Below are 21,945 nucleotides of genomic sequence, written 5' to 3' on the forward strand. Positions count from 1 at the left end.
AGTTTCCTAAAACTTAGGAATCATGATGCACGATTAGTTGTTTAGCAGGAATGGAGTGAGGTGCAGAACCCATTATTGCTTTTTCAGTACTAGTAATCCTTAGCTCTAGAAAGCTACCCAAAGCTGGGTGCCGTGGCTCCCATTTTGTGACTTACACCTGTAATCCTAGCTACTCAGAGGCTAAGATCTGAGGATCACCATTTGAAGCCAGCCTGGGCAGAAAAGTCCATGAGACTCTTCTCTCCAGTTAACCTCCAGAAAACAGGAAGTAGAGCTGTGGCGCAAAGTGACAGAGCATTCGCCTTGAGCAAAAAAGCTCAGGGGCCGTGCGCAGGCCATGAGTTCAATCCCCACGAGTCTTTTTTTCCTCTTGCACCTAAAAAGTATCCAATTTTAAGATCCATGCAAGAAGGCCACAAAGGTCAACCTTGTGATTCCTACCCCCAAGTAAACAGCAATGTAGAATTATTCTGAGTCATTCCAGTGCCACATTTGCAAACTCCAGAGGAGCGTGCCTGTTCTAAGGTGATTAACTCGTGTTCAGCAAGCCCCAGAGCTATAAAATTAAAAAATGACAGACTGCTTTCATTGTGTATGGTTTTGTTCATCCCAGAACGACTCATAAATCATGGCAGGAGCAGTTAGCAGACCACGGCTATGTGGTTCAATGTTTTAGGAGTGAAAGAGTAATTTTTATTTCAGCTCAGTCTTCATTTTTAAGTCAAGGGAACCCAGGCGCCCTCTAATGGTGACATGACAAAATGTTCCAATTGATGATAAACTTCTTGGTCACTGGAGGGATTTCAAACATATTGTTTTATGACAGATTTATAGTTTCTTCATGTTTGGCCATCGGTTTTATCTCTTCTCTGCATATTTAGGCTATATCACAAAAAGCTTGCTATCTGTTGGTGAAGGGTTGCTGGAGGGGGGGTTCTCTTGAATAATGATTGATTGCAGTTTCTTTTTCTCAGGTCTCCAGCCATGGCTGGCGGATTATTCGCCATTGAGCGAGAGTTCTTCTTTGAACTGGGGCTCTATGATCCAGGGCTCCAAATCTGGGGTGGTGAAAACTTTGAAATCTCATACAAGGTAACATTTTTCATTTAAACAAAGGCAGTTTTCTAAGTAGTTTAGGACGGTCTAAGTCATTTAGGACGGTCAGAGCATGCATTTCTCCAAACTCTAAGGAACAACTTTAAATATAAATGTATATACTTTTTTTGAGAAAATAAAGCAAACTTTAAATGTAAATGGTTTTAGGGCTCAGTTCCTTTTGGCCAACGAACCAGAAGTATAAAATCCCACTCAAGGGGCTGGGGATATGGCCTAGTGGCAAGAGAGCTTGCCCTCGTATACATGAGGCCCTGGGTTCGATTCCCCAGCACCACATATACAGAAAACGGCAGAAGTGGCGCTGTGGCTCAAGTGGCAGAGTGCTAGCCTTGAGCAAAAGGAAGCCAGGGACAGTGCTCAGGCCCTGAGTCCAAGGCCCAGGACTGGCCAAAAAAAAAAAAAAAAATCCCACTCAAAGCTTTCATACTTGGGGGCCTCGAATTGCAGTGGTCCTTGGAGAATCTGCATGTGTTAGGACAGGCCTAGCCCCTGATAGAGTGATGCTCCCTCGCTGTAGGACAGGAAGCAGATCCTTACAGTGACCCGCCTCCTCATTCTGCCCACTAAAGCTATCTTCCTCCAGGGCAAATCCCTGATGTGCAATAACGCTTTCTACACTTAACTCTTGCCCTATTATCCAAAAGAGAGAAACAGAGCTTGAGTTCAATGTGTATTCATTACCTTCTGTCTTACATATCCTATGATTAGCACTGTGAAGGGTAAAGAGAAATAACCCTTGCTCTCAAGGAATGTACAGTTGTTATGAGGAGATTAGAACTATACTTAGTGTCATCATGTAATTTCTTTTTAAGTCACAATGGCATTCGGCTGGTATAATTAAGAAACAGCATCATGCTGAAGGTAGAGTGTGAAGCAGAACTGCAAAGGTACATGGTATCATTAAGTTGAGATAAGGGGAGGGGAGAGCATTCCAAAGTTAAATGTAAGTATAGTATAGATTTGAACATGAAACAAGTAAAGAGCAGTTTGGCAGCACCTAGCAGCATGAATAAGGAGGACATCTAAGGAAATAAACTGGATAGGTACATCAGGATCACATGGGAGAGTGTTTAATGCCGAGCTAAGAGATACTTACCTAATTTGATAAGCTGTGAGGAGCCATCAAAGATACTAAGCAAGGGAATAACATGACCCAAAGCTGCCCTTCAGGTACAGTAATCTCTTTCTATAAATAATGATAGAGTTAAATAGAAAGGGGATGAAGGTGAAGAAGCCAGTTGGGTGGTTATTTTAATGTCTCAAGTAGGAATTATATTAGAAGTGCTGAGATAGGACTGTTAGTCAGGTGAGGCTACTAGGGCAACTACCTGTATACAGGAATAGTCCCCTTAGTAGCAATTGATTATTCCCATTCCCTTTCTCATTAGCATATGAATTTTTAAGAAGTATTTTAACCTAAGTAAATTGAAACTGAATAGTACACATTTATAAATACAACTTTTGGGTGGGTTATGGGACTTGAACTCAGGACTGGGTGCTGTCCCTAAGCTTTTTCCACTCAAGCCTCCCACTCTGCCACTTTGAGCCACAGCACCACTTCCGGTTTCCTGGGGGTGAATTGGAGCTAAAAGTCTCACAGGGACTTTTCCTACCCATCCTGGCTTTGAACTATGATCCTCAGATCTCAGCCTCCTGAGTAGGTAAGGTGACAGGCATGAGCCACCCATGGCCCGGCAACTAAATTATTTCTTAAATAATCATTTGGGGATCTGTTAGCTTACGAATTCTGTGTTGACCTTGTATCCAATTTAGACTTAAGATTCACATGTACAGGCTGAACTTTCAGTTGTTACCAATCTGTGCCTTCGGAACAGTTTCTGCAACATGTGCTTTTCCCTTGGTAGATTTGGCAGTGTGGTGGCAAACTGTTGTTTGTCCCTTGTTCCCGCGTGGGGCACATCTACCGCCTTGAGGGCTGGCAAGGAAACCCTCCACCACTCTATGTTGGGTCATCTCCAACTCTAAAGGTGAGTAGTTTGCTTACAAGAGAAGGAGAGAGTGTTAAAATACCAGGACTGCATCCCACAGGTGCCACTTAACCAACGACTTCCAGAAGAAGAGTGAATCTCTTCACCAGTGGTGCTGACTGTCACCCTCACTTAAGCTAGACTTCCTTAGGAAATATGGCATCCTTCAAGATTACACATTTGACCCTTTTTTTTTTTTTTTTTTTTTTTTTTTGCCAGTAATGGGGCTTGGACTCAGGGCCTGAGCACTGTCCCTGGCCTCTTTTTGCTCAAGGCTAGCACTCTGCCACTTGAGCCACAGCGCCACCTCTGGCTTTTTCTATATATGTGGTACTGAGGAATCGAACCCAGGGCTTCATGTATACGAGACGAGCACTTCTACCACTAGGCGACATTCCCAGCCACCATTTTCTTTTCCACTATGTTTTTAATTGACAAGTATGTATGTCCAATACAATATTTTGATGTGTACACACATATCACATACACATACTGGATTGTCTTAAACTTATTTATCATGTACATTGTAATCACGTTTGTCATTTGGAGTGGGGAGTAAGAATACTTAAATTGACTCACTTAGCAGTTTTCATATATACAATAATCTTAACGTACAACAGAGCTCCTGAGCTTACTCCTCCTCACTGAAATTTTGTGTCCTTTGTCCAACATTTCCCTAATCCATTTCTCCCTATCTTTCCTTTAGTAGCTACCATTTTGCTGTACATATCTCTTAAGTTAGACTTTTTTTTTGTGGGGGTGGGTGTGAGGGGGCTCGTCCTGGGGCTTGAACTCTGGGCCTGGGCTCTGTCCCTGGGCTCCTTTTGCTCAAGGCTAGCACTCTACCAACTTAATCCACAGCATCATTTCCAGCTTTTGCTGTGATTAATTGGAGAGAAGAGTCTCACTGACTTTCCTGTCCAGGTTGGCTTCAAACCAGGATCCTCAGATCTCAGCCTCCTGAGTAGCTAAGATTACAGGCATGAGCCACCAGTGCCTGACCTAAATGAGACATTTCCCCCTCCATATATGAGGACAATCATGCCGCATGTGTGCCCAACTTATTTCACTTAACATAATATCCTCTCTGTAATGGCAGATGGCAGGATTTCCTTATTTGTTAAGGCTGAATATTTTACTGCTTTTGTTGTTTTGTTTTGTTTTGTTTCCAGTCCTGGGGCTTGAACTCAGGGCCTGAGCACTGTCCCTGGCTTCTTTTTGCTCAAGGGTACCGCTTGAGCCACAGTGTCACTTCTGGTTTTTTGTATATATGTGGTGCTGTGGAATCGAACCCAGGGCTTCATATATACGAGGCGAGCACTCTCCCACTAGGCCATATTCCCAGCCCACATCACTGCTTATCAGTTTCTTTCTTCCATGCTTTGTAATGGCTATGGTAAACAATGCTTCAGTGTACATGGCAGGGTAGGCATCTCCTTGACATACTGATTTCATATCCTAAAGGAGCATTGCCAGCAGTGGGCTGCTAGATCCACTGTAGGGGCTTCCATTCCCATATTCATAATTCTTATGGCTGTACTAATTTATGTTCCTATTGGCAGTTTACAAAGGTTCTGGTACTCCACCCTTCCTTACCAACACTTGTTATCTTTTGTCCTTTTTATCTCATTAAAGCTTTAATTTGTATTCCCTTAGTGATTCATGACATTGAACATTCATCACATACCTGTTAGCCCTTTGTATGTCTTTTGAGAAATGTCTGCTCATATCCTTTGTTTATTTGAAAATCTGGTTATTTTTCTCTTACTGGAGGGTTGTTTCAAGTTTCTTATATATTTTGGATACCAACTCCTTATGAGGTTATGATTTACAGTTATATTCTCCCATCCTTAGTATGTATCTTCACACTATTCATGGTCTCCTTTGAGATTTTTGTTTATATTTGTCAATAATGTGGCTGTAATTGATAGATTGTTCTGGGAGAAAGAATTCCTATATTCAACCAGATTCTTGCCAACCCTTTCTGGGCAGCCATTTCTTCCTTTGTTAATAGGATAGATTGTATTATTTTAGAATTTATGATCTTCTACTTCCAGGATATCAGATTCTGCATACATTATTTTTCATTGAACATACACACATGACATTTTTATAGTTGGCACATAGTGTATTAGGGACATTAGATTGCACGTTTAATTAAATGCTAGGTCCTGTAGAAACGAGTTGATTATATATTGGCCATATGTCATGTGTCTCAGATGACTATGATTTTCCAGCTATTTGTATTTTCAATAGTGATATAATTTTCTTTTTTACAGAATTATGTTAGAGTTGTGGAAGTTTGGTGGGATGAATATAAAGACTATTTCTATGCTAGTCGTCCTGAATCAAAAGCACTACCCTATGGGGATATATCGGAGCTGAAGAAATTTCGAGAAGATCACAACTGCAAAAGTTTCAAGTGGTTCATGGAAGAAATCGCTTATGATATCACTGCACACTACCCTTTGCCCTCCAAAAACGTTGAATGGGGAGAAGTAAGTATCAGCCCCAATTCACATCACAAAAATGTGTGGTTTAGGCAGCAGTGTTGGTAAGAAGACAGAGAAATGGCGATGTGTGGATGAAAGGAAAAAATTCTGGAGGAAAGTTGGGGTAAAGACTGGCTGGTAACAAAGACCGTCCTTCCACTCACCCACTGTAGCCACTGGACACCGGCTGACGATGGTCCCTGACTGTTTGCCTTCACATGTCAGCGGGCCCAGCCAGTTCCAAATCTCCTGACCCCAGTGAGATCTACTCTTCAACATCCTACCCCCATCCCAAAGGCCTTCCCCACTGTAACTTGCTCCACTTTTTTTTTCTTTCTTCAATGGCTCTTAACATTCTCAGACGTAATAGATGATTTTTTTATTACTGTTTTTGCTTTTATATCCTATCTTTGCTTCCCTTGAAATGTGAGCTTACTAGGGCAAGTGTCTTTATCATAGCATTGAACATTCTTGTCACGCAGTCTGTCTTCATTTAGCATTTGATGGATGAGTAAAGGCATGTGTGGATGAATGAATGGCTGAAAGAATGAACAAGTTTTCCTGCCTTCCATTTATTATCTCACCTCTGAGTTCCTCTGTTTAGCCTCTCCTGGCTCGGGCCCCTGCTCCTTATACTGCATTTCTCAGCCTTTCCCAAGCATTCCAGCCTAAACAGTCTGTTTAAAAGTGGTCTCCTCACAGGCTTCAGTACCCTTCTTAGACAGATAGATGCGCAGACTCCCTCACCTTCTGTCCTCCTAACAGACTCTGAGGGGCCTGTGGACCGCGACTTGCTCATCTTCCTGTTTTCCGAAGGTCTGTCATCATAGTGCACAGCCAGTATTTGCTGAACGAATATACATTTCATCCACATTTTACAGCGATGTATAGTTTGAGATGGATACACAGCTTCTTTCTATACCTGTAACACTTCTGAAAGTAGTTACGCTGATACAAAGTTAAGAGTCAAAAAATGGAAACCTACATTGGTTTTTCATCTACCTTACCCAGAGTCAGAACAAAGCTTTCTTGCCTGGCTCTGTGCTGTGACCTTTGCCCTGGAGAGCTGCACAGCATCTTTTAGTAGCCGCACAACCACTGGAACATGCAACCCTGATTCTGTCTAAATGTCTAGATTTCCAGCGTGTTACTCTTGTAGTGACATAACTTTCTTCTGTTGGCTTCTGATTCAAAATAAATTACTATGATCCTGAAATTATAATTAATTAATGGTATCTTTTTTTTTCCTTTTTAGTTGTGTTAGAGATTGAACTCAGGGCCTTGGCCTGGCCAAGCAAGTTCTCTGCCGCTTGAGTCATTTTTTCATTTGTTGTTTTAATAGGGTCTCCCAGTTTTTCCCTGGTGCCAGCCTTAGACAGTGAGCTGTCCCCTTCCCGCCCCCCCCCCCCGAGATTGCAGGCATTAATGACCACAACCAGCTTGTTTTTTGAGCTAGGTTCTCAGTAGCTTTTACCTGAGTTGGCCTGGACTGCCACCCTTCTATTTCCACCTGCTTAGTAGCTGGAGTTACAGTTGTGCTCCACTGGGCCTTAATTGTGTCTGTCTTTTCCCCCTATGGCATTTTATGGCAATCTGTATTGGCCCAGTTCCCTCAGTTAAAATGAGCCCATTCCAATGTTGACTTCGAGAATGACATCAAAGATGAAATATGTTCAGAAATACCTATCAATACAGCAATAACCTGGCAACCCCCCCACCCCGCCCCTCGACTTCTCCTGTGAACTGCAGTATTGAGCATTACTCTCTCTTCATCTGATATTAGAGTTATTAAAAGCTGATGGGTGTACTGCTTCATCTATTTATACATTTAGATCAGAGGCTTTGACACTTCATACTGCATTGACAGCATGGGGAGAACAAATGGAGGCTTTGTGGAACTCGGGCCCTGCCACCGTATGGGAGGGAATCAGGTGAGTCTCTCCTGTCTCCTTCAAGCTGAGTGGGCAGTGTTGAGAGCTGCCAGGCTTATGGATCACAGGCAGGCTTCAGTTTGGTTCTTAATGGAGGGGTTTTGTTTTCTGATAAAGTAAAACATTCTATACAGAACCAACAAGGCTAATAAAACATTCATCTACATAAGAGACCTAACAGAAATCGCGTTTCCCACAAGAACTCAACTTAGTGTTGTATCTACAGACAGACATTTTCCCACTAAACTGGAATGTCACCACCTGTGGTATACATTTTACTCATGTATTGTCTTTACCTTTCTCATGATTATATCTATTTCCAATCTTTCATTTGCTCACATTGTTGGTGCACAATAAACAGTGCATTTATTACTCACTCTGTATGTTAGACGCTAAAGAACATAATTATTTAAGTGCTGGGGGGGTCATAATTAGCTTCAAAATAAATACAGCTCCTGCCTGTGGACTAACAGTTCTAAATACACAGAAAAATTACAAACCACTAAGTTACTCAGTTTAATTACAGCAGTTAAATTGCTTTCCCTTTTTAAAATGGTTCTATGCAGGGAAGTTACCACTGTTGTTTTCTTGTTGCTTTTCTTTGTTTTTCTGAATAGCTTTTCCGAATCAATGAAGCGAACCAGCTGATGCAGTATGACCAGTGTTTGACAAAGGGGCCCGATGGATCAAAAGTTATGATTACACACTGTAATCTAAATGAGTTTAAGGAATGGCAGTACTTAAAGGTATTGTGTTTCTCTTCCTGAAATAATATCACATGCTATTCATTTTCGGTGACACCTGCCATGTAGAATTTAGATGACTCAAACTTAAACCCTACATGTGAATTGGGTGACATTATCTTCTCTTCTCATCATTGTTCTGCAATGTGGTCCCATGTTGGTCTCCCATGCAATCTCATCACATATTGAGGTCACAATGTCCACGATTTCAGAAACTCAGGAAAATCAGTGTTGGAGGATCAAAATGGAACATTAAAATCTGAAAGAGTTGTTCTTCAAGTAAAATCTATTCATACTGTTTAAAAAAAAAAAGTGGTTAGGTTAGTATTTCATTTTGTCCAGCAGGTGGGGGTAGACACAAACAAAACTTGGGAGCCTAGGCCTTCTCTGCAGAGTCAGATTTATTCACAGGCGGCTGCTGGGACACTTTATATTTCAGCTGTGCATACTTAAAGCTCTAGGAAAAGTTGAGATTTAAACATACGAATGGATTTATCTACCATTTTCAAAGTTAGATTTGGTTCAGATCAGTTGATGAGGGCATAAAGCATTGTGAAAAGAAGAAACTGTTAACCCTCGATTGATTGATCTAGAATTATGATGAAACTCCATCTTTGGTGCAAGCTCTTGTTTGCCAGGTAGTAATGATATGGTTCCTCGATACTCCCACTTCTCATCTCTCTTGGATAACTAACAGTTGATAAACATGTTTCTGTTACTGATTTTGTTTTTTATCTATATAACAAGTTAGCAAAAAGATTAACAACCTATGAAGAATAGAATACTTATTTTGACAGATAAGTAGGTGGGCACTGGGAGCTTATGACTGTAACCCTACTAAGGAGGATGAAATCTGAGGACCAAGGTTCAAAGACAGCCTGGGCAAGAAAGCAAGAAAGTCTGTGAGACTTTTATCTCCACTAACCTATCAGAAAACCAGAAACAGAGCTGTGGCTCAAGTAAGAGAACACTAGCTTTGAGCAAAAGAAGCTTGGGGACAGTGCCCAGTCCCTGAATTCAAGCCCCAGGACTTTCAAATAAATAAATGTGACCAATATACCCAATGGTTCTGATTCATGAGAAAAGTCTTGTAATACTGTGAAACCATCACATTTTCATAGTCGTGGGCATGTTTTCCAAAATTATAACTTTTGCTAAAAAAGAAAAATTTATTGTTGGCCACAGATACTGTGAGGTCTTTGTCTACTCTTGGAGTGATTGACTCAGTTCATCTGGAGACAGTTAGTTACCCACGTCTGGCTAGCTGTAGTTTGCTGAGTAATGGCATTCTTTGAAGGAAGCAAATATTTCATGTTTTAGTCAATTGCTCAGGTGCTTTTTCAGAATACCATTGTCTGCAAGTGCTTGATTTATACTTCTGATTCATTCCAAAGTGTCTTGAAAAATTGTACATGAGAGTGAGAATTTAACAAAATTAATAAGCTTTAATTGCAGCATCATGGCCCACACTTGTTGGTTTAGCTGAGAGCACATGGCAGTGAAGAGTCCCTGCCAGCACAGAGCACAACCACTGCTTGATCTGTGTCCAGACTTGAACTGTTTCGCCCACCACTGCTTTTGTTCCATCAGAACAACTGTCAGTACAGTGGACAAGGTAGTAAATGAGTTGAATTCCCAAATGGGTTGGGTTACACAGACCTGATCTTGGATAGCCTGAGAACCACACTTTGCCAAGTCCTGAGCAATATTGAAGAAGCTGGAGTCATACAGTGAGGACTTCTGGAGCATCTCTAGCAGATGGGAAGAAGGGGTAGAAACCATAAACATATCGAACATCAGCCCTAAAGAACTAGTGTGAGCAGGACACTAGTGGCTCCTGTCTGTAATCCTAGCTACTCCAGAGACTGAGATCTGAGGATCAAAGTTCAAGGCCATTGAAGACAAGAAAATCTGAGAGACTCTTATCCCCATTAAACCATCAAAAAAGCTGGAACTAAAGCTGTGGCTCGATTGGTAGAGTGCTAGTCTTGAGCCAAAGAACCTTAGGGAAAGGGCCCATACCCTGAGTTCAAGCCCCAGGACCAGCATCCTCCCCTCCCCCCGCAAGTACTGATGTGAGATGAATAAGAGCAGGAGGAACTCTTTTTTTTTTTGCCAGCCCTGGGGCTTGGACTCAGGGCCTGAGCACTGTCCCTGGCTTCCTTTTGCTCAAAGCTAGCACTCTGCCACTTGAGCCACAGCGCCACTTCTGGCCATTTTTTGTATATGTGGTGCTGGGGAATCGAACTCAGGGCCTCATGTATGAGGCAGGCACTCTTGCCACTAGGCCATATCCCATATCCCCAGCCCCCAGGAGGAACTCTTGAGGATTAAAAAGAAAACTGGTGTCATTGGCCAGGATAGGAATCAGTGATGGGGCTTAGAGGGAAGGAATATGAACATAGGTGTTTTGTGGCCTATCGGTAAAAGGAATTAGATGACTGACAATAGAAATACGAAGTTTGATGCATGGTAAGTACAGGCTTGTGCTAGAATTGTCTCCTAAAAAGCCAGATTTCATGACTCCTAATGTCAATGATATCAGAGTCCCAAATGAAAACTCACTTTTCCTTTCCATGTGTTCCAGACCCTGCACAGATTTACTCACGTTCCTTCAGGAAAATGCTTAGACCGCTCAGAGGTTCTGCATCAAGTGTTCATCTCCAACTGTGACTCCAGTAAAATGACACAGAAGTGGGAAATGAATAACATCCACAGTCTTTAGGAAAAATGAAAGAAACCAATAATCTACCTACTGACAAGTAAATTTATACAGGACTGAAAACCGCCTGGAACCTGCTGCAACCATTCTTATGAACTCTGTACAGCTCCAAACATGGAACCTCGGATCAGTTTGAAGGACGTTGATAAACTGTGATTTTACAATAACATTATCATCCGCAGTTACTGTTTACAAAACTGCTTTTACCTTAAACTTTGTAGATGTTTACATCTTTTCTGTTTTGTTTTCAGATGATATTGGTTATTTGTGCTTTTCCCTCTGTTTTGGTTATGACAGAGTGAAAAGTATCTTGTTTCTTTGGGATTACACTCAGGGGTCTGACAGGCAGTTTGATAGATAGATATATATATATTTTTAAACGCACTTGAAGAAAAGGTTGGAGTAACCAGACTATTCAAAGTAGCTGGGTGATTATCAACCTGTTGTGTCTTTATTTAATTTTACATCGTTTTGGAGCACTGCCACAGGTTGTTAGCCAAGGTGGCCTTCCTTCACAGTCATGCTGCTTTTTTGAAAGGTGAAATTCAACACATTTAGTGCCTCCTTTATTTCTCAGAATATTTTTTCAAGAGCTTTTGATGAAATTGATAAGATGGCAATGATTGGGGGAACTGTCATCAGTGTGAGGAATACTTTGCTACTCAGAAATGAATTTGTTTGCTAGGAAGTTGCACAGCCTGAATAAGAAATGACAGTATGGAGCGTCTCAAGGCTATTCCATAGGGTTTGAAGGGTAAGTGGCATCAACTCCCTTACAGGCTGGCATTGTCCATGCCATCTGCTCTCCTAGGAGAGCAATGGGGATTTCCCACCAGGGGAAGAAACATTGTCCACCTACATTTGGGATGTCCTTTTCTTCAGTATCTGTCACTGTAAGAAACAAAAGAAGTAATTTTCAGTTTTGGAACTTGAAAGTAAGGGGTAACAAAAACAACAAAACTCCAGTATGAACACATCAAAGAATTCCCAATCCTTTATTAAATCCTGTCAAAATTTCTAGGCATTACTACCCAGGCTGTGCAATCTGTAAAGCCAAGAGGAAATTGACATTTTATTTTTAATCCAAATAAAGTTCCATGTATGGTTTCAGATTTTAAAAATCCATTAACAAAAGTGAATTACTTTCTGTTACATTGCATGTAAGTTCTCTAGTATTCCTTCATTTCTTTTGAGGAAGCATATTAGTATTTTTTCCAGTGAAAAGATTTGTTTGAATTTGAATATTTAAGACAGTACCTACCTTAGGAGACCAGACATTGCAAATGGTCGATTCAGTTTTTTAATTTCTAAGTAGCCTTTTATTCCCCCAAATATTTAAATACCCAAATTGAGTGCTTTAAATAAAATGTGATAAAGTAGGGAATGGCAGGCAATTAAGCATTTTCAATCTTATAATCATGGTGTCATTACATTGCAAAGAACTCAAATTACTGCTAGAGGGAACTATTTATAATTAAAGCTTAAAAAACAAACCAACAAAAACTCTACATTTGTTTCTTCCAAGCTAAGTTGTCAATTTGGAGAGTAAAAGGTAAATATTCTAAATAGTTTTATTTATAATTTTGAATTGTCAATTTGTATTTTGCTACTGATCTATGATCAACCATTTAACTTTCACTCATCTCTAGGGATATTTAAAATATACATTTATATGCTTATATAATTAAAAATAAATCAACTATTAAAAAAGGAGAATTTGTAATTACTTGTGTGTTTGCAAATAGACACCATTTTCCATGTTGAATAGATTGTAACTGTGTTATCTATGCATAGGCTTAAGAAAGGTGGCACATGAACTGCGTGTGTAATTTTATGGGTAAATTAAAATTAGTGGGTTTTTCTTGGTGTATTAAAAAAAAGATGCTTTGAAAATACAATTCAATATATATTGAAGACAGAAACCTTACCAAACATGGAAAACATGAAAAACTGCTGCCATATTGACTGTTTTCTACTGTAGGCTGCTTTGGAAATAATTCCCATATTGTTGCTTTGTAAGTTAATATCACTATGCATTTCTACACATTTTATAAATTTGATTTATGAAGATTTTGATACACTGTATGTTTCTGTAGAAATTGTATAAATATTCAAGATTTTATTAGGGTAAATTTGAGAAGCTAATGTATATCTTAATTCTGGGTTGCTTGTTTTATAGGTGAGAAATAAAATATTCTATTTTAAGTCATAGCTTTTTTCAGAATTTGTAATCATTTCTAGCTCCAACAGTACGTCTTATTGAATTGCATTTATTTTTCAGCTTATAGGATATAAAATAGCTGAAATATTACAAATAGTAGTTATTAGGTGTGGATATGCTTGAGTATTGGTTAGAATTCTTGTACACGTCAGTGTAGCTGTCTTGGAAGAAAGATAGCATCTTCTGATTGCCTATGTATGTCAAGTTTGTCACCTATGCAATTATAAAATATAATACCAGCAGCAGATATATTTATTGGCAGCATATAACTACCTATTCAAAGCAAACATGTCTTTAAATCAAAATCATTTATAACCCAACAGATGAAGTGAAGCAAAGAGAATCCTACCAAAATGAAATTAAAAGCAGCCCATAGAGTGACCTCATTGTGTAAAGCTATCTCAAGAAAATATGGCTGCTAAGAGATAAAAGTAAGTTGGTGGGGTTAAATTGGGAATGATTTCACTGACTTGTCTATTTCTTGTCCTTTGATCCTTAACTGCTGTAGTAGCAGGCTTAGAAATTTGAATATTGACAGCACCAGAGAGGAATAAATGGGGACTTGCATATTCACAGGAATCAGATTTTTTTTATTTCTAGACAGAAAGTCCACAATAATTCAATGGAAAACGTGACTCTACTTGGCCAGAGCTAGACCTTGAAGGCAAAAATTAGGTAAGTGAAAATAAGTTCAGGTGAAAGCACTTTAAAAAAAATTGAGTGTTTTGAAAATACTCATTAAAATCAATGTGACTTAAGAAAATGAATGCAAATTTGAATTATCTGGGAGTTTTATTGTCCTTAAAAATGGAGATTAAAGGAAGGATGAATTCTACATTAGATCCAATACCTGCTTTGCAATTCTTCCTTTTTTAAGATTTTGAGATGACCCAAAACTGAGGTTGGCAAATTCCACATTTTTGAGTGAACTAGGCCTAGGACCTACATCTGAGCAGACATAGGGCTCTGCAGTTTTTATAATAGAATGATGTTACAACTGTTCAACTTAATGGTAGAATGATGGATTCTGAAGTCTTCTTATCTGTATTTGACTCCCTGTGCTCCACTAAAAATTACTCTTATGACCTTGGATGAGATTTTTAACCTCTGAACTGCAGGTTTCTCATTTATATAATAGGGAGAATATTGCCTATTTTATGATTGTTATTAGGATTAAATGAGTTAATATATATTACATATTATATGTATTATATGTACAATGATTACATAAAGTTCTTTGCACAAAGTCAAGGTAATACAAGTGTTTAACTATAAAATCTGTCTTGAATCAGAAAAGCACAAATGCTACTCTACAGACCTGTATAAAGGGTCTTTGTTTGCTTTTCCATGTTTCCTACATCAGGTCTCATTACACAAATTTCATAGTTGGGCTAAGGAATTGCTTGATGTCCCCAGAATGCTGTGGACAATTTCTATTTGATTCTGGGAAAATCTCTAAAGAATACATTTTGTTAGTGATTGATTGATTGATTGATTGCTAGTCCTGGGGCTTGAACACTGGGCATGAGCTTAGCTTCTTTTTGCTCAAGGCTAGCACTCTACCATTTGAGCCACAGCACCACTTCTGGCTTTTTCTATATATGTGGTGCTGAGGAATCGAACCCAGGGCTTCATGTAAGCAAGGCAAGCACTCTACTACTAGGCCATATTCCTAGCCCCTACATTTGCTTTTTGTTTTCTTTAGTTTCTCCTACCCATTTTGACTACCAAAACTCTCAGACCTGTCGGGCGGGGCTGGTGGTGCACTCTTGTAATCTGAGCTACTCAATCTAAGGATAGTGGTTCAAAGCCAGCCTGGGCAGGAAAGTCTTGGTGAGAGATTCTTATCTCCAATATACTACCTGTGTGCTGTGGCTCAAAGTGGTAGGGGGGGGGCTGGGGATATGGCCTAGTGGCAAGAGTGCTTGCCTTGTATACATGAGGCCCTGGGTTCGATTCCTCAGCACCACATATGCAGAAAATGGCCAGAAGTGGCGCTGTGGCTCAAGTGGCAGAGTGCTAGCCTTGAGCAAAAAGAAGCCAGGGACAGTGCTCAGGCCCTGAGTCCAAGCCCCAGGACTGGCCAAAAAAAAACAAAAAACAAAAAAAACTCAGGGATAGCACACAGGCCCTGAGTTCGAGCCCCATGACCCACCAAAAAAAAACAAACTCAGACCTGAATCTGATACATAGCATTTGCATTAATGACAAATAGGGCTCGAGTTGAAATTAAATGAGCATCTACTGTGTCTTACCACCACAGTTCTGATGAGCTGGTTGTCAGTGACTCCTACCTATAATCCTAAGTACACAGGAAAACAGCTCCCATGATCACAGTTCAAACCCAGCTCAAGCAGAGAAATTTGACTCCTATTAAATAGCAAAAGGCTAGAAGTGGAGATGTGGCTCAAGTGATAGAGCACTAGCCTGGAGCAAAATGGCCAAGAGAGAGGCCTTGCATTTAAACCCCTGTACCTAAAAAAGATTAAAAAAAAAAAAAAAAAAAAACAAAAAAACTCTGATGAGGAAACTTAAGAGATTGTATGCATTGTCTAAAGTAGCTAAACCAAGAAATAGCCCTTTTCTTTTACAAAGGGGTGGGGGGGCTGCTTCTTTTTGGTGCTGGCATTGGGGCTCAAAACACCAGGCTGTGGCAGTCCCTGAGTTCTTTTTATCAAGGCTAGCATACCACCACTTGAGCTGCAGCTCCACTTTCGGCTATTTTGTCTGTGTGTGTGAATTGGAAATAACCTGCTCCAGGCTCAAACTATTTTTCCCTTTATGCATCTATGCGTAAATCTAATGTTTGTTTTCCTTTGCATAAGCCATCCCCTGTATTTGTAAAATGCACAAACCAAATTATATAGTTATATATAAAAACAGGTATATGTATATATGTGTGTGTAGATAGTTTTTATCTGACCAGGGACTTAATTGAAGTGGTTGCTGTATTTTAACGAAGGGACTAAACCAGATAATACAAAAATCATTTCTAGCTCTACAATTTGTGTCATTTTAAGTGTGTTAGAAGATCCTATGCAGTGGCCTAACAGCTCCTTTAGCATTCCCTAAATTACTGCTTTGTCTTCTTTTTTTCTGTCAGTCATGGGGCTTGAACTCAGGGCCTGGGCACTCTCAGCTTTTTTCCCCAATAGCTCTCTTGCCACTTGCTGTTTTCTGGTGGTTGGGGTAACTCTCCCAGACTTTCCTGACCTGGCTGGCTTCACTGATCCCCATATCTCAGCCTCCTGAGTAGCTAGGATTACAGGCATGAGCTACCAGTGCCTGGCCTAATTTTCTTAAGTTAAACAATTTTATTATGACCGGGCAATGTCAAGTAAAGTCATGAAAGAACTGGACTGCAAGCATTAGTAAAAGTTAAAAAAAAAAAAAATTGTTAAGTATCGTTCTTCTTAATGTTCCCCCAAAGTACTAAGACTGAGATAAAAGACAATAGAAAAATAATCCTTTTGTGTACTGGCCCTTGAATTTGAGCTGACCTGGGCACTGCCCAAGCATTTTTTTGCCCAACTGGAGGAGCCGCAGCTCCACCTCTGGATTCTTTGGGTGGTTAATTGGAGATTCTGAGGTTTTCCTCTAGGACCAGGAGATCAGATCTCAGCCTCCTGAGAGCTAGGGTATGAGCCACCAGCAATCTGGTGACAAATGACTCAATGTAGAAGCTAGATGAAATTGTATAGAGGGATTTTTAGTAAGCTTCCGTAAGAAAGCACAAGAGCAGTTTCTAACAGAGCCAACTACGTTACTAGCCAAATATTACTAACCAAGTATAAAATGTTCTATGGCCTGACTTCCTGTGTGAAATCACATACAAGGATAGTCCGAGCAATACTATCTTAAAACTTTTTTTTAGGTAAGCTTAATGAACCATTCAATACATGGCAGCTATTCTGGGAATCTTTAAAATAAAGGATATATTGCACTTACTGGAGAACCAAGGTTACATACTTACCTAATTCTTACCTTCATTTCAGTAGTTCCAAAGCATGCATTCAATGAAATCACCTCTCCATTAACTTGCTTTCAATATTAGAAATTTTGATTTCAAACATGAGCCAGGCAGGATCCATCTCATTCCTCAAGCAGCAACTCCCCGTTTAGAACGTTTTCAAAAACTGAATTATAAACTCAGACATACTATGTGACAAGTGAACCCTCTGGGGTAAGGTTTGTAGATTTAGAAATCCTTAAGAAAACATTACCTCAATTTTAGCAATTCTTATCTAACATTTCTCTGGTGCATTAGTACCATGCTGGTTTTATCAATTTTCATCATTAAAATAATGCAGTGGTACTTACCCCATAATACAAATGGGGAGAAGCAAGCTAACAAGCTCATGACTCACCCCCAAGTATTCATACCCAAAATGTTACATCATTTAAATCACCTAAGTGAAAACTAAATTTAACTCTATGATCAGTGAAACCTCACATTTGAATTAGAGTAGGAGTCTGCTGTGGTAATGCCAGTACCTAATATCTAGCTAAATGTGAAGTTATCCTTACCAAATATTTACTCCAAATGGCAATAAACAAAACCAAGAAACACGTGGCTAAATAATTACTGTTAATTTCCATTTTAGTATCATTTCAGTTTAGTTGGAGATGGCCAACTTTAGTTAACTTTAACTGACAACTGCTTCCTCAAATGACCATTCCTAAAATGCTTTGCCCTGTAAATGCAAATCCTGGTGAAGCCTAAGTTTGTCCTGGAGTAACACGACCACCTCAGTTAATTTTAGACTTGCTACCCAGAATTTATAGACCAAAAAATAATTCAAAATCTACTCTGGTAGTCTACCTTGAACAAGTTCAATTTGTTAACAAAACTATCCTTGTTACTCATTTAAAAAAAAATCAAGTTAGAAAGATTCACTACTGTATTTTCCCCAAAGTTTTAAAAAGAGGGAAGTGAATAAACAGGTAAAGTGCAAACCTCACTATCTAGAAACTTACTTGGCAGATGTAGCAAAAAAATTGACAAGGACCTAACCCATATGGCTAAGGGAAATTTAGTATATCAAGACAAACACAACACAAATAATATACATAATTTTATTACAAATTTTTTTTAAAAAAAAAACAAAATTCAACATCCTAAAAAACCCAAAATTTATCACTCATTCCTATGAAGTTTGCTGTGCTACAAGAAATTAAAGAAACCATTAAATATTTAGGAACATTCAACATCAAAAGCTTTAAAATCTAACTGGTATGTAGTAGCCCCTCAAAAAGCTACAATCTGCATAAAAAAAAGTATTTTCTCTACAAAGAATCATCAGCTATACAAAAATCTGTACAGTTTTTATACTGAAGCTAATGTTGAGCTGCACTTGAATTCACATTCTTAGCAAAACAATTGCCTGAGTGCACACACACGTTCCACACACAGTTGCCATTTATTCTTCATCTTCATCCTCTTCCTCCTCATCTTCATCTTCTTCCTCTTCCTCCTCCTCTTCCTCATCTTCTGGCTCATTCTTCTTCTTTGAGCCAGTTGGCCTACCAGGGCCCTTCTTTCCTGCTTCACTTTTGTCCTTGGCACGATATGCAGCAATATCCTGAAATGTCAAAATAATACAAATCAGCATCCGGTATAATTACCCCATGGTGAAAAAACCTTGGTTGTAAACAACTAAGAGTATTGGCCAATAACCCTGACAGCTGTCTAAAAAGGAATTCAGAGTCTATCTTAGGTTTGAAAGCACTTGATTCCCTCTAGGCTTTAAGAAAGCTAATTATGATATCTTTCATTAGATGAATAGGCCTTTCCTTACCAACTCTAAAACACATTCCTTCTAACTTCACATTTTAGGCATATTTACATATGTGGTCCTCCATATTCTTAATCTGATTTGTGTAAATGAAAATGAACACACATACAGGAACTTACCAGGGTTGCAAACACTGCTTTTTTCAAACAGGCTGTTGTAGGCATTCAAGTTTCCCCTAACAACCATTAACACACAGTACACCTAAGTTTTACAATTCACCTGTTCCAAGCACATTCTATTAAAGCATTTACTTAATTCTAACGTCTTGCTTTTTTTTTTTGTCAGATGACAATTTACCTTCTCATATTTCTCCTTCAGCTTAGCTGCTTTCTGCTCATAGGGCTGCTTATCTTTCGCCGACTGTTCAGACCACATCTCACCCAATTTCTTTGCAGTATCCCCAATGGAGAGGCCCGGGTGCTCACTCTTGATCTTTGGGCGATGTTCAGAGCAAAACAGGAAGAAGGCAGATCTGAAAGGAAACAACAAAGAATTAACCAGCCAAATGGGACAATGGAGGAAGAAAATCTAAGCAGCAGTTGAGCTATTTGAAGGAAAAAAATAACCAGAAAGACACTCACGGTGGTCTTTTCGGAGCATTGGGATCTTTTTTCTTGCCCTTCTTATCACCTTTGGGAGGAACATAATTTTTCATCTCCCGGTCGTAGCGAGCTTTATCACTTTTTGCCATGTCTTCAAACTTGGATTTTTCCTTTGCAGACATGGTCTGGGGGAGTAGAATACGGTAAAAAAAAAAAAAGCAAAGTGTAAATTAGTTTTCATACACATGTACGTCATCTCATTTGTGCCCTATCCCACGAGAACAGTTGAATTTTAGAAGTCAGAACCCGAACTGATTTAAAGGATTATCCGCAACACCCCACGTGAAAAGCCCTTCGGCTGGCTCCTCGCCTCCCCCCGACTCCCTCACCTTCCATCTCTCCGAACACTTCTTAGAGAACTCGGCGAAGTTCACCGAAGAGTCCGGGTGCTTCTTCTTGTGCTCTTCCCGGCAGGTCTGCACGAAGAAGGCGTACGAGGACATCTTGCCCCGCGGCTTGTTCGGGTCGCCTTTACCCATGGCGGCGGAGCGGCGTCTACCTGTGAGCGAGCGCGGGGCGGCGGGGGCGGTGAGGCGGTGCGGCGGCGGCCGGGCCGGCGCTGGCGGGGTGCAGCTTCCCGCGCAAACGCGCGCGCCCGGCCCGCGCCCCTCCTCCCCCGGAGGTGGACGCCGGCGCCCGGTTCCCCACCTCCGCCGCCCCCGGGCCCACCCCACCCGCCCCGCCGGCCGGAGCCCGCGCCCCGCGCTCCTCACGCGCCTCCCGCAACTCTTCCCCGAGGCCGCGAAGGGGGCGTCCCCCCGCCCCCGGGAGCGCCCCCAAACCTCGGCCCGAGGTGTCCGGAAGGCGGCCGGCCCCGGGTGGCTTCCGCGTCCGCGAGCCCGCCCCCCCTCGCTCTGGGCCTCGAGGCCCACCACAGTCAAATTTACTCCGGGGCCCTGAGTCAGCCCGACCCGGGGGAGCCGCTGTCCGACCCCGCCGCCACAGCCCCGGCCCGCCAGCCCGTCACCCCAAACTCCGCCCGCCAGGCGAAACCCCAGAAGCCGTGGCGCCCACCCCCGACAGAGGACTCCCAGGGACGAGGAGGAACCCACAAACCCGTGGAGGCCAGAGGGGGTCCGGCTGGGCCGAGCTTCTCCTCAGACTCCGGCCGAGCGGTCGGGTTCGACAGAGAGGCGGCTGCCCTGGACTCCGGCGTGAACTGGTTTATCGCTAACGCAATCCTCAGCTCTTGTTTTGCAGAGTTCTCCGCGCCACTGTAACTTGAAGAGTCTCCGTCGCTGGCCACACCCTTCTCGTCTGTGATTGGCGTGGACGATTATTCAAACCCTCAAAGTACCCGCCTCTTCTCGGAAACAGTTTCTGATTGGTGAATATCTCACTAGGTCCGTCCCTCCAGTCCCAGCCTAGCAGGTTCGGTGGGTCTCCCAGGTCGTTAACTCCCAGACCCGTTAGAACCGGTCAGGAGAGGAATGTACTGCTCCGCTCTGATTGGCGGCAGGAAAAGGGTTTGAAAAATGGCGGGCCTGGGGCTGATTGGATAGAAAATTAGGGGGCGTGGTCGGCCTAGGTGGAAAAGTCGCGCCAGATTTAAAAATAAGTGGAGGGGCTTGAATGTTGTTGTTTTTTTTTTCCTCTGTAGAGGTTGAAGGCCGCGATTCGCTTGGCTAGTGATAACGCCACGGGAGGAGCTCGTTCTTTCGTCCCCGCACTTTAGACCGTGTCTCTCCCTCGCCCCGGCCCGGCCCTGCAGCGGGGTCGCCTGGGAGCTGTAGTCACGCTGCTCGGCTGACCCGCCGGGTCTCCCCGCGCCATTTATAGGCTAGTACGTGGGAAGACGTTGAGGAGCTTGCCCGGCGGGACCATCGCCTGGCTCTGCGTGGTCGCCGGGACCGGGGTGGAACCCGAAGACAAGAAACTTAGGACGGGGTTGGAGGGGTGCGGGAGGACAGCGGCTCCCACTTTGGGTGAAGGGGATGTTCACGCCGAGGGAGTCTTCCTCAGGTGGCCCCTCTGGGTGTCCCTTCCTTCTGGAGGAGCTCAAACACGGGGGAAGAAGGTAAATCGGGGCGCCCGGGGCTGGGGGACGGTGGAGGGGGGGGGAAATGATCCGGAGGGGCGGAGTCTGTGCCCTGGCCCCGTCCCCTCACGCATCCGGGGTCCGGGCGCGTCGCGCGGCTGCGCAGTTGGACGCCTCGGGTTCGGCGGCCTGTACCTAGGGAGGGTGAGTAGAGGTGGGGGCGGGGCTCGGAGTACTGGGCGGGGCTTTCCCTCTTCAGTGCTCTTTTAGCTCAGTTATTTACCAGTTGAAAACACTATGAAAACAATGGGTACTCCCCACCCTCAGTTACAAATACTCTCCCAAGAACTTCGCGCC

At 42.0% G+C, this 21,945-nt stretch overlaps 2 protein-coding genes across 3 annotated transcripts in view; one reads left to right on the top strand and one right to left on the bottom strand.

Annotated features, from left to right (window-relative positions):
* The window catches only part of Galnt7 (polypeptide N-acetylgalactosaminyltransferase 7), a 121,573-nt gene extending 108,372 nt beyond the window's left edge, over positions 1-13,201 (top strand). For both annotated transcript variants that reach the window (XM_048330344.1, XM_048330342.1), the window contains exons 7-12: positions 975-1,092; positions 2,982-3,104; positions 5,384-5,602; positions 7,429-7,527; positions 8,145-8,273; positions 10,858-13,201. In XM_048330344.1, coding sequence (XP_048186301.1) covers positions 975-1,092; positions 2,982-3,104; positions 5,384-5,602; positions 7,429-7,527; positions 8,145-8,273; positions 10,858-10,995 — 826 coding nt within the window. In that variant the 3' untranslated portion in view covers positions 10,996-13,201. The remainder of the gene's footprint in view (positions 1-974; positions 1,093-2,981; positions 3,105-5,383; positions 5,603-7,428; positions 7,528-8,144; positions 8,274-10,857) is intronic.
* A 5,074-nt stretch (positions 13,202-18,275) lies between these two features.
* Positions 18,276-20,822, bottom strand: Hmgb2 (high mobility group box 2). Its single transcript, XM_048330754.1, has 5 exons — positions 20,667-20,822; positions 19,940-20,109; positions 19,590-19,735; positions 19,306-19,480; positions 18,276-18,795 (listed from the first exon to the last, which is right to left on the bottom strand). Exons 2-5 carry the CDS (start codon positions 20,087-20,089, stop codon positions 18,634-18,636), a joined length of 633 nt encoding a protein of 210 aa, XP_048186711.1. The 5' UTR covers positions 20,090-20,109; positions 20,667-20,822; the 3' UTR covers positions 18,276-18,633.
* Between the last annotated feature and the right edge of the window lie 1,123 nt (positions 20,823-21,945).

This window comes from Perognathus longimembris, chromosome 21 (assembly GCF_023159225.1).
Source record: "Perognathus longimembris pacificus isolate PPM17 chromosome 21, ASM2315922v1, whole genome shotgun sequence".
NCBI lineage: Eukaryota > Metazoa > Chordata > Mammalia > Rodentia > Heteromyidae > Perognathus > Perognathus longimembris.

Bases quoted from the DNA above. Each gene is read 5' to 3' on its own strand.
- Hmgb2 (XM_048330754.1), bottom strand. From the start codon at position 20,089: ATGGGTAAAGGCGACCCGAACAAGCCGCGGGGCAAGATGTCCTCGTAC. The intron at 19,736-19,939 runs GTGAGGGAGTCG...CTACTCCCCCAG, and splicing joins AGTGTTCGGAGAGATGGAAG to ACCATGTCTGCAAAGGAAAA. The intron at 18,796-19,305 runs GTAAATTGTCAT...TTGACATTTCAG, and splicing joins TGAAGGAGAAATATGAGAAG to GATATTGCTGCATATCGTGC.